The sequence below is a fragment of the Crassostrea angulata genome, chromosome 6 (genome assembly GCF_025612915.1).
Source record: "Crassostrea angulata isolate pt1a10 chromosome 6, ASM2561291v2, whole genome shotgun sequence".
Lineage (NCBI taxonomy): Eukaryota > Metazoa > Mollusca > Bivalvia > Ostreida > Ostreidae > Magallana > Magallana angulata.
In genome coordinates, this window is record NC_069116.1 from 21,964,914 (window position 1) to 21,978,053 (window position 13,140).

At 32.3% G+C, this 13,140-nt stretch overlaps 2 protein-coding genes across 2 annotated transcripts; one reads left to right on the forward strand and one right to left on the reverse strand.

The window, feature by feature from the left end:
• Positions 1–98: 98 nt before the first annotated feature.
• Positions 99–8,399, reverse strand: LOC128188739 (uncharacterized). The gene is given in 14 exon segments (XM_052859977.1): positions 99–533; positions 768–890; positions 1,006–1,173; positions 1,416–1,507; positions 1,683–1,851; positions 2,140–2,236; positions 2,853–2,966; positions 3,158–3,234; positions 3,370–3,474; positions 4,091–4,274; positions 5,208–5,320; positions 7,339–7,433; positions 8,223–8,352; positions 8,355–8,399. Coding segments are annotated over 14 exon segments (1,521 nt in total). The 5' UTR covers positions 8,385–8,399; the 3' UTR covers positions 99–509.
• A 95-nt stretch (positions 8,400–8,494) lies between these two features.
• Positions 8,495–12,851, forward strand: LOC128188740 (meiotic nuclear division protein 1 homolog). Its single transcript, XM_052859978.1, has 6 exons — positions 8,495–8,608; positions 8,700–8,765; positions 11,361–11,534; positions 11,626–11,733; positions 11,880–12,039; positions 12,482–12,851. Exons 1-6 carry the CDS (start codon positions 8,606–8,608, stop codon positions 12,586–12,588), a joined length of 618 nt encoding a protein of 205 aa, XP_052715938.1. The 5' UTR covers positions 8,495–8,605; the 3' UTR covers positions 12,589–12,851.
• The last annotated feature ends 289 nt before the right edge of the window (positions 12,852–13,140 follow it).

The window sequence follows — 13,140 nt, forward strand, 5'->3', positions numbered from 1 at the left end:
TATATAACATTTTTGAAACACTCTGTATACTAAACATACATTTACCATGTTTTGTGAATAAGGAAATTAGGCCTCTTCAGGAAATTGCTTTATTGACCCTTTAAAGTGCAGGATTTCTGACATTGATAACAACACTTAAAATTCATTAGGATACATTAATTGATAAAAATCACTAAAACACTTGAAACAATTAATACCAATGTATGAATAATGTATCTTCATTTCATTAATATTCCTGCAACAGATCAATTTAGCTTGCACTGTTTCAAACATTACAATTCATTTCATGTAACTGTAATACTTACAAAATACAAATGTACATATATAGAATAAATGTATCCATCTACATATATATGGCACACAAGTCTACATTTTTTCAATATGATGGGGTCATGCCCTAACTTTACATATTGCCCTCTGTCTGCACTTTAAGTGACAGGTTCTGGACAGTAGAGAAACTCCACACTTGTAATAAACATCTTTTAAAATCTCTCATAATTCTTCAATGTTTACGTCATTTTCTCCTCTTGTTCCTGGAAAGACCAATTAAATTTTTCTTAATTGCATTCAAATTCTATGATTATTTTGATTTTTTAATAACTTCCTGCAATGACTTCTGAATCCAATTGCTATAAAATTTGTTTGCTCTCGCTATTTCAATGCATGTGGCTTTACAATTTGAGAATATTTTTTTTATGTTCTGGTCAGAGAAATGTAAAGCAAAATCATGAAATTAATGATCCAAAATTTATAGAAATTGACAATACCTTGTCCCCATAGTACATATCCAGGATATGGTTGGCTGCTGTTCTAATGGCCTCATTACTATGATACTCCAACGCCTCAAGCTTAGCCATTCCCTCACACTCTTTCTCAAATATGTTTTTTCCCTGTAAAATATGAAAGAATATCAATAACAGTTACATGTACAATGTATATATGAAAATTGCAAGGGCAATTTGAACTACCAAGAATACCAATCTAGTTGAATTTTTGAACCCTTACATTTGGGGTCATTCTGATTGCCATTTCACACAGTGCCAGAGCTAGATTTAAGACTTCGACGTCATGAGTCTTCAGCACGGGGACCACAACCTGCAACATCTTGGATTCTACCAGATGAGTACAGATGTCCTCGCCATGACAGGCCAGATTGCATAGAAGGTAAAGTGCCTGCAAAAGTATAGATAAACATATACATATACATACATGTTCTGTGTAATAAAATATCTGATCACTTTGTTTTCATCTTGAAATCAGGTGATAATCAATATGTAGAAATGTCAGACTGCAGTAGCTTATGTCATATTACATAGAAATGATTACTAGTGAAATGCTACAGTATCTTGTGCAGTTAGAACTGAAATACACAATACTGTGGAACTATTTAGTAATCATCAAAAGAGCCCTTTTACCTCTGACTTGATGTCAAATGCAGCAGGCACCTGCTCCAGAACATGGGATAGAATAGGACCAAAAGTTACTTCCTTGCATACATTGATATCACCTGAATTTAGTAAGAATCAATTTTTTTTTAAATACTGGGTATCATGGAAATTACGGTACTTGTATATTTTCAGAGCACTAAATCAATGTATCAGTACTGTATCAATTTTTACTTTAAAAGTAAACTTTTTGGCTTAGTTTATAATAAACACATTGACAACTTTGTGAAGGGCTACCTGTCATGTTTGAGAGAACCCACAGTGTTTCTTTGCGGGCATGTCGTAGGTCAGAGGTCAAAAATTTACAAAGACTGGGTAGTAACTCGGCATTCTGTTTTGCTTCCAGTGTGTATTTGTCTGGTCCACTGCAGATGTTTCCAAGACAACGAAGCAATGGGGTAACAACCTGATGATCAAACTTTTAAAACTGTATCTTGCATCTTTCGAAATCTATGACACGTTTTAATTTGTATAATATTAGCTTTCAATATTTTTGAAATGCAGAGGAGAAAAACTCATTTAAAAATGCTTTATTTAGGTGCTTTAGAGAATTATTTCCAATAGTTTATTTTGCTATACATGTAATCGAAGTGGTTAAATTTGATCAATTGAAATGGTGAAAGATCGCCTCCCACCTCCCATTATAGTGAAATCCCTGAGTGAATGCTTCTGATCTTACATCATTGAGTCATACCTGTGGTTCATGAGGCTGTATGTCTGATAGAGACACCAACAGACTGACAATCTTGGTTATCACCCCTTGAGTTGACAGCTCTTCCAAGAATAGTCCACTTTGAACATCAATTGCACATTAAAACCATTTCAATTGTAAGTTGATTGTGAATAAGAAAGACCAACATGTGGTTATTCAGTATATTTTAACAAGAGCAACACAAGATGGAGATCCATTTAATATACAGAAAATACTTTCAAATGTATTGCAATATTTTAAATTTAGGCATGCAAAGTAACCTAGCCTTTAACAACCAGTATAAATTGTTTGTTCTAGTTTCTCTTAAACAATATCAATGAATTAATGCAAAACCCATTTGTTTATTTTGTTGTTTTGAATATTTAACTTGAGTTGTACATGTTTATACATGTACTTGATCATAAAGGATAGCTTGAAAAATAATAGGCTAATAAAATTGAAAATAAAAGGAGTATGACATATAACAATGCTTTAAAATCGTGCTCACATGCTTTTGTACATTTACACATCCACATCCATGTTCAGGTTGTTAGCAATCCTATTTATCACCGCCACAAGATCATTATTATACATGGCAGCTTACTATAAAGAGGTCTTAGAGAACCCCCCCCCCCCCCCCCCTCATAAAAAAAAAAAAAGAAGTGATAAAAGGGAGAAATATGACTAGAATGATTGGATCTCAAAGTAAAGCTCACCTGGTAGCAAGGTATGTTAACACCCAGGAGACCTCTGCTAAAACACTGACATTTTCTGATGAGAATGAGAGGTGAGGAAGTAGATGTGGGATGACTGAAGCCTTTATCATCTCACTGTTGAAAAGATGTACCATGATATATACAACATACTCTTAACATAGACTACTAGAATAGTACACATACAGTACCGGTACATGTATATACCAGTGATGTGTCTGATATGTTCATATCAATGTACTAGGCATGTTATCAAGTAAATATTAAATATCTTTTTTCTTTTCAAGGATCGATCAGAAAATATTTACCTGCAAATGTCTGTTGATTCTTTGGCCAGATTTGACAAAGCAAACGCAGCAGATTGAACGACTGATTTATTAGAACTCTGTGGAAGAAAAATATTTATATCTAAACACACATTAAAAAAAAAGAATTCTTTGAAATTTACCCGTAATATTTATTAATCATAAGGACACTAACTCATACATGTACTTGTTTTCTAAAAAAAATAATGACTTGCCTGCAAGAGTTGCACCAGAGGGGGGATGATTCCCTGAGCCTGGAGCAGTTGTCTACATTCTGCACTGTCTCCTGCTAAATTCCCCAGAGTCCAGGCACTCTGATCCTACAGACAAAATTAATGTACATGAAATCAAGTTGATGCCCAAAAAAGTATTGACACAATATCTGCCTTTTTTACAATAAACAGGACACAGGGAGTAACAGTGTACTGTTTGTGGACATTTTCTATAGGGTTTTTACTATTGTAATCCCTTATTGAACCCAAAGAATTAACATGAGAAGTGGTCTTCGCAGATTTAAAAATCTCGTTTTTATTTTTCAGAATTCAGAGAATAATTAAGCTATACAAAATTATAACAAAACATGGGTGATTGCATTTTTATATTTCTCTTGCAAAATAAGGAATTAACAGCATTAAAATTTGATTCAGTTGATACAAAGATTTCTTTTTAGATATTAACTTAAAGCATAACTAAAACTTAATACAAAAGAAGGAAAAAGTACATTATTTTTTAAGTGTCATCAAATTTATAATAGTGAATAATGGAATAGAAACATCTTAAATTTTAAAAACTTGCAGCAAACAAACTTCAAATATTAGTACTATTAAGTTTATTTTCATATATATACATGTAAATTGCCTGTTCTATCTGTCCTAATTAAGAAAAACAATTAACACTCTATGTCCACTAGACTCGGTAGACAAGGCAGCCATTTACCTGTAACTGAGGAATTCCACTACTCAGGTAAGTGACCAGGTAAGGAGCTACCTGTTTACAGATAGCCAGTGAGTGGTCAGTAGTTCCTGCTGAGATGTTTGTTATGCACCAGGCAGCCTCAAGTTGTTGGGCCGAGTCATTCCCAGTGTAAATGCCGACCAGCAGGTTCAAGGCGTTGTCAACCCTAGTTCAAAATCACCATGCTATCTTATCTTTACTATGTGTTGAGATTAAAATCTTGTATTCTGTTTATTTAATCAAAGAACTACACTGAACTTCAAAAACATAATTCATACTACATGTGTACATATAGTATAGGGTTGAACCATATGTTTCAAGAAGAAAAAAAATCCTAATTTGCCTAGTATAAAACCCAGATGTGCCTTATGTGTATAACAGTTATTTTTTTAGTGCAATTTATGCAGATGCTTGCAATTTTAAATGATTTTTTTTCTTTTCAAGATACAATAACCCCTGTATAAACAGATCTGTTAGTTATGTATAAATACATGTACTAGCAATTTGATTTGCTCAAAATTTAAATAAAAATGATAAATTAGTCATTAATTTAGTGAATACACATGTACTAGTATTTTATTTACAGGATAACAGTTTTGAAACAAATAAGTATCGTTATTAAAGAGTACTTTAACATTATTTGATAAAAAATCATTTTCTTTTCAATATCCCATAAGGCCACACCAATATAATTTCTTGTTTGTCAGACATCCATTGAAAAAAGATACGAGTGGGCGAGGGATTAAATAATAAAATTATTATTTCTTGTAGCCAAAGTTTTTAGGTGGTACATGAATAAATTGGTGCAGAGGCCGGGTTATATTGTTTTCTACTTGTTTCTGATTTATATATTAAAACTATTTAAAATACAAAAAAAGAGCGGAAAGAGAACAGAAAACAGGGCAGAATTTCCTGGATGCAGGAAATTAATAATGATAATATTAGTAGTATAGTTTAAATCAAATACAAGAGTGCAGGGTCCGACAAATTAGAAAGTATATTGGTGTGGCCTATAGCCTACTTAATTTTTCATAATTTACCAAACAAGGAAATAAATAGAAATAAGAAAGAAAAAGAATCTAATAAATTAAGAGCATACTTGAAGAAAGTGTCAATGTAAGCTGTTCCTTGAGAGAATGCCTGTCGAAGGGTCCTCAAGTTCTCTTGTCTATGTGGTCCTGGTTTCTGAAGACTTCTTGCTGCACTCAGAACCTTGAAAAAAGTAACTTCCATTGAAAATTCACAAAATTCTCTCACATATATAAATCCATAAACTATTTTATATCCACTACCCCTCCTCAATTCAAAATGCTTCAATATGTCTAAATGTAAAGCAGTCAACAAACTTTTCCCCCTAGTTTTTGAGTCAATTAATTAAAAAAGAAATTAAGTGATTACTTAAGAGAGAATTTGAAACATTTGAGTGTTGAATTACTATACAAAACCCAGTTTTGTTTGCTAGCAGTAAAAAGCACATTCTATTGATATAAACTATCCCAACTTACATGTAGTAGAAAGTATGTATTTAAGGTGCAAACGATTGCAATACCAGCCTTTCCAGGCAACATGAATGACACAAAATGTTGAATTTTACTTGTTATTAGGGCTTTTCGACTTTCGGTCGAAAAGACCTATTGTTTTTGTCTTTTTTTATTATTATTATTATTTTAAGACAAATTTCTGTCAGCGATTTTTTGAAAACTGGAAAGAATATTGATACAGCTATACATTGGTCTTACAGTAATTGTATCAATCTATGAAATGTCCTATTTTGAGTTTCCGGTTCCGGTACTTCCGGTTTTTACAAGGAAAATTGCAAAAATTGTTTGAAACTCAATTCTTTCTTTATTTTTTAATGTAGAGCATTCAAATTTTAGAATTACCTTTATCATAAATAGTTGTTTAAAATTGTATGGGTAAACAACTTTCTATCTCTTACTGTTTTTGAGATATGAAGTCCTAAACTTTAGAAAAGGGGGGATTAAAAAAACAAAAAAATTCAAATGACCTTTAAAAATTTATTTGACGCCTGGATATTATTATGATAGAAGTAATTTATTAACATATATTTAAAGTTTCATTGAAAAGTATTGAGTACTTCCGGTTTTATGAGCCGATGAAAATTGTCTATGGGAGTTTCTATGTTAAATTGAATTCACGCGTGTAACGTTTTCTCAAACAGTTTTCAAGCAAATATTTTTATATTTGATATTTGCAATAAGGGACCCAATACACAGACCGGAAAAGGTCCTGGAGAAGAACTTCCAAAAAATAAGGGATCTGTAGGGGTCAGTACATGTATTAAAAACAACCCTTTAGCTGTATCTTTTTTATTATTCATCTGATTTTCAAAATTATTTCGGTTAATAGTTAAGAATAAAAAGTACAATTTAAAAATTATGGTCCGAGGGGCCACTTTTGGACTCCTTATAGGGGTTTGAAGGACCTAAAGATCACAACTTGTTTAAATTTCAAAATTATTTCTTGGAAGAGTTATCTCGCTTTGCTCTAAGAATGTATACCACAAATACTCTTAACATACCAAGTTTTGCGTCCAAGGAATGAATACTTACTTTGGAATGATTTTTTGAAAATATTCTTCTGAAAATTACAGGTGTAGCGTTAAATTCTGGAGTTATCTTTCTTTTCACACTGCAGTACTCATCAATTCCTATCTAAGCAACTGGTTATACCGAGTCGTTTAGAAAATTTGCAAATAGCTTAGAGATATTTTTTTTTGACACTTTAAATAAAAAAGGGAAACTGGGGCTGTTGAAAAGCCCTTACTTTTTGTTGAAGACAAAAAAAGTTCTAGTTAAAAATATGTTTGGTCAAAACATAAAATAAGATTGACTGAGTAACACCGGTTTTGTTTGGCCTTCAATATCATGGAAACTTTATATATAAACTTGCCCTGAAAAACATAACTTTAAAATTAATTTAAATGTTTAAAAAACAAAAGAGAGAAGTCATGATAATGATTTAAAGGAATTTAAAGCACACTAAGAATCTGTAATCATTATGGAATATGGATCCTTGGTATCAAAGGACTCATAAAAGGGACCATATTCCTAATTACCTGGTATAGAGTGTTGAAGTATGCAAACTTACCAAAGTCACTGAAGTGATACACCAGTAAATGACTAAATGTTGGTACAGACATATGTATGAGATGATATATCAGTCATTAATAGTTAAATAATTTTTTTTAACATAACCATAGAACTTACTTCATCATGGGATATTTCATCAGAAAGCTCCTCACCATCAATAAAGCGAAATCGCTTGGAACTGAGGAGTTTTTCTTTTCTATCTTTTCGAATGGCTATCAACAGGAAAAAAAAATAACACCATTGGTTAAGAGGTTATTTTTCTTTGCAGCCTTGTGATGGATATGTCATGACTGAACATCAGAATATATCACATGTTGTGTATCAGTGATCAAACATGTATTTCTATGGCACAGTTATTCACTGGTATTCATTGATTAAACTGCAAACAAAGCTATCAGTATTCACAAATACCATTATATCAAAATCATGAGTAACCATGGGATCAACTGTTATTGACCAATTTCAATAAGTGACACTCATTGTCTTGTACATCTATGTACATATGGTTACATACGTATATTATATCTTATTATTTCATTTGCAAGTGTTACATCACCTATTGAAAATTACAATTTTTATAAATCTAATATGAATACTATGTAAAAAATCAAAATTGGTGATTTCACCTTCCTAAATAAGGAATATCACTTAGTAGACATGTTGGTAGAGATACCGGTATACAAATACTGAATAGATGATATGGCGAAGATATCAATCATTCAACTATGTGATATCACTAAATCAAGTAGGTGATGATGACAGCATCAAAGTTACAACAAGGAGATATCAAACACACAGGTTATGTCTTACGAATACGTAATATTACTTTTTGAAGTGCATTGTTATCATATATAGTATATACTATCTATGTATCAGCAGCATATCACCGTGATACATGTACTGATGTATACCCGTACTTAGCACAAAACAAGTGCGTTTAATGAACATGTCATCACTTGGATATAAGTACTTTTTGCTACTGTTATCTAAATTTATCTTACCCAATTCTTCTTCTTTATGTCGCTGCCTTATTTTCGCCACATTTTTGGCTCTATGCTTGTATTGCGACTTTCTTTCCATCCCGCTTTCTTTCCTTCCAAATAGAAGTGATAACGAGCCCGATGGTTTTTTTTTTTATCTTCTTGCGACATCGAATTTGCCATGTTTACTATATGTAAGCCGCTTTCGTTATGTAATGATGAAAATTATCCATATAATATATAAAACCAATTAACCTTAATATGTCTTATGCCGTCTAAATTTGATCGTTTAGATACATGACCATTGCTAATCGGAATCGACGTTCAAGAGATTTGAAAATGAAAGTAGGAAAATGGCGCTAAATTTAATCGTTTGATTGGATTCGAATGCCATTGCTGATAAAATGGTATGTATCACATCATAATGATCATTTACTGCAATAAAAATTAGCAAACAGTTTTTCTTGATTATTATTTGCGATATGTTTTTGATTTTAGTCGAAAAAGCGGGGATTAAGTGTGGAAGAAAAAAGAAGCAGAATGATGGATTTCTTTTTAGAGAAGGTACGCAGAACTTTGTTTAAATAAATGAAATGTAATAATTAAGTCAGTAAGATAACATTAATTTTTAATTTGAGCTAAAAAAATATCGAGATTACAGGACGAAGAGCAACAGTTTTTAGCTCACCGAGACGAAGTCAGGGGGAGCTTATGCTATACCGTCGGCGTCGGCGTCCGGACCTGGTTAAAGTTTTTGTTGCAGGTCCTGTATCTAATCTATTTCTTGTCCTATCTTCACCAAACTTGCATGGATGATGCATCTGGACCTACTTATGGACTTGAAAGACTTGGATGCTGAATCTGAGTCCTAAATTTCAGATGCTGGAGGAGGTTAAGGTTGTTGGACCAGGTTAAAGTTTTTGTTGCAGGTGCCCTTTGATAGCAATATCTAAGTTACTGCAGGTCCGTACTTCACCAAACTTGCATGGATGGTGTGTCTTATGATACTGATGCACCAGACAGGCTTGAGTGCTGAATCTGAGCTATAGGTTTCAGATGCTGGAGGAGGTTAAGGTTTTTGGAGCAGGTTAAAGTTTTTGTTGCAGGTGCCCTTTGATAGCAATATCTAAGTTACTGCTGGTCTGTACTTCACCAAACTTGCATGGATGGTGTGTATTATGATACTGATGCACCAGACAGGCTTGGGTGCTGAATCTGAGCTATAGGTTACAAATGCTGAAGGAGGTTAAGGTTTTTAGAGCTGGTTAAAATTTTTTGTTGCAGGTGCCCTTTGATAGCAATATCTAAGTTACTGCTGGTCTGTACTTCACCAAACTTGCATGGATGGTGTGTATTATGATACTGATGCACCAGACAGGCTTGGGTGCTGAATCTGAGCTATAGGTTACAGATGCTGAAGGAGGTTAAGGTTTTTAGAGCTGGTTAAAGTTTTTGTTGCAGGTGCCCTGTGATGATTATATCTAAGTTACTAATTCACCAGACTTCCATGGATGGTGCTTCTTATGATACTGATGCACCAGACAGGCTTGAATGCTGAATCTGAGCCATAGGTTTCGGATGCTGGAGGAGGTTAAGGTTTTTAGAGCTGGTTAAAGTTTTTGAAACAGGTGCCCTCTGATGATTATATCTTAGTTATTACTTGTCCTAACTTCACCAGACTTCCATGGATGGTGCGCTTATGATACTGATGCACCTGACAGGCTTGAATGCTGAGTCTGAGCCATAGGTTTCAGATGCTGGATATGGTTAAGTTTTTTGGAACAGGTCACATGTTTAATAGATAATAGTACTATTTCAAACTTGCATAGTTGATTAAACTGTAATATGAATGAATCACAGAGGAAGCTTCAGATGTAGAGCTTGGTCTCCATTATCAAGGATGCTAAAAAATATATCTTAGTTATTACAGGTCCTAACTTCACCAAACTTGAATGGATGGTGTGTCTTATGATACAGATGCACCTGACAGGCATGGATGTTGAATCTGAGCCATAGGTTGCGGATGCTGGAGCAGGTTAAGGTTTTAATTGCTAGTGCCCTCTGATGATGATATCTTAGTTATTACTGGTCTGAACTTCACCAAACTTGCATGGAGATGCGTCTTATGTATACTGATGCACCTGACAGGCTTGAATGCTGAATCTGAGTCATAGGTTTCAGATGCTGGATGAGGTTTAGTTTTTTTGGAACAGGTCACATGTTTTATAGATGATAGCTTGCATAGTTGATTTAACTATATTATAAATGAAACGCAGAGGTTGCTTCAGATGCAGAGCCTGATCTCCATTATCAAGGATGCTAAAGAAATCTCCTACCTCACTCAAACCTGCTCGATAGATAGATGTGTTTGTTGATAAATGATATAACATGATTCCTATGATATAGTTTTGTATGGTATGAAACAATATTGTTTAATATGATACAATATATTATCATATGTAATATTATAAAAAGTTATATGATATGATATTGTATCAATTTTTTTTTATATTTTATGTTATGATATTGTATCATGATATCGTTATGTATAGTATTGTATATTATGATACAATTTTATATTGTCAGGTGCATCATATTATGTATCAAAAATAATACAGAATCATACAATATCATACTATATTATACAATATAATATCATATGTTTTAATGTTATGATGTATTATGTAATATGATATTGTAATATAATACTATATTGTTTTATATATTATGATATTGTATTATGTGATCAAATACAATAACGTATAACACAATACAATGTCATATCATATGTTACAATGTCATATCTCATCATTGTTTATTATGGTATTTTATTGTATTATATGATATATATTGTAAATATGATAGGATGCAATATTTAATTTTATATTATTGTATTGATTAACATATGAACATATGATTATCATACAATTTTTTAACAGATGATATACGATATTGTGTCAGAACAGAATCCATGAATATCCAAGATCATAAAGTATGATTTTCATTTAATATGATAAAGGTGGTCTCATAAGGGTGATGTCTCATCTCGGTGAGCTTTGTAATCTGTGATTACCTATGTTTTTTTTGTTGTTGTTTGGTTGGTTTTGGGGGTTTTTTGTTTGTTTTTTGCAATAAACTTGTGTAATTTTTTCTTTGTAGAAGGACTTTTTTCAACTGAAAGAATTAGAAAGACAGTGTCAAAAAGAAAAGGGAATCACTTCAATGTCTGTAAAGGAAATTCTTACTAGTTTAGTGGACGACGGAATGGTTGATACTGATAAGATAGGAACTTCTGTTTACTTTTGGGCTTTTCCAAGTAAAGCTAGTCAGAATGTAAGAAAATGCTGTTAATATCTTTTGTTTTATGATAAACATCTGGTTTAGTTTTTCTTTGATATTAGATCTTTATAAATCAAAATTTTAGAGAAAACGAAAACTAGATGATTTAACAAACAGGATCAATGATTTGGATGAAAAAAGAAGAATATTGGCAGACAATGTAAAGAAAGCTAAAATAGGAAAGGAAAATTCAGTAAGTTTTCTTTTTGCATTATAACTTGTTATTGAAATTAAAATTGATATTCAATTTGATGCTTGTAAACTAGGATAAAAAATATCTTTAAGAAAACTACTTTAATATTCTTTTTAAATCGCAAAATGTCTTGTTGGATTTCAAAGGAAGAGAGATCTCAATTACTGAAAGACTTGGAGGAGAAGAAGCAAGAGAAAACTTCATTGTTGAAAGAAATTGAAAAGTATCGAGAATGTGATCCTGAAGTTTTAGAGTCAGTGAGAAAGCAGACTGGAGAAGCCAAAGAAGCAGCTAACCGCTGGACAGGTAGTTTCATCCAAAACAGATGATCATGGTACATATGTAGTACTTTGTGTGAGAAAACTACTCTATCTTAGAATGAAAATTCTGCAGATAAAGTATCTTTCTTGATAAGCAACTCTATCTATTGCCAAATGTTTTAAACATAATAGTTTACATTTTTCTATTAATTTTTAGTGCATGTTGAGTCACAATTTAAGAAGACCCTTACTATTTTGATACTGTACATGCTGTACCAAAAATAATAGTTGTAGTTGCTAAAAACATGTACATTTTTTTCTGAAATTTTGACTAAATGATATCAAATTAAGATATACATATTCGTCACAAGCCACAGGTTCTGTATCTATTGTTTTGGGGGTTTTTTTTGTGTGGAAGTAATACTTCCACAAACACATGCTGCATTTATTGCATATATATTATTTCATTACTTGAACTTTCATTTCAGATAATGTTTTCTCCACCAAGTCATGGATTAAAAATAAATTCCAGTTTGAGGAAAGTGTTATTGACAAGCAGTTTGGAATACCTGAAGATTTTGACTATATTGAATGAAAATGCTGACCTAGTCTATTTGATTTTCATTTATGTTATTGCAAAACAGTTTCCTTATATACTAGAATACTGGCAATGTTGTTCATAGGTTTTGTATGACCTCAAATACATGTATATTATCCTGTTGATACATGTATGTTGCCATCTTATTTGATTAAAGATGTTATTTTCTTTACTTGTGAATCGTAATACACATGTCAGAAATGTTACTTGAAATCATTCAAACTTTTTTGTTTCTATACTGTTAATTGAATTATACTGATTACATTCATTTTTGTTTTTTTTTATTACTTATACCTAAAAAAAAACATTTGTGAAAAGTATACTAGGCCTAAAAAAACATATCAAACAAAGTGTAAATAATGGTTCTGCCAATTTATTCAATCCATTACCTCTGAAAGGAATTGAGTCTTTGTGCCGTACGCCCCCCCCCCCCCCCCCCCCAGTTCAAAAAATGACGGTGCAAACAAATGTGACCCAAGAAACAAACCCATGAGTTATGTCAAATATACACTATATATAGAGAAAAAAAATTACAGTCGTTAAACATTT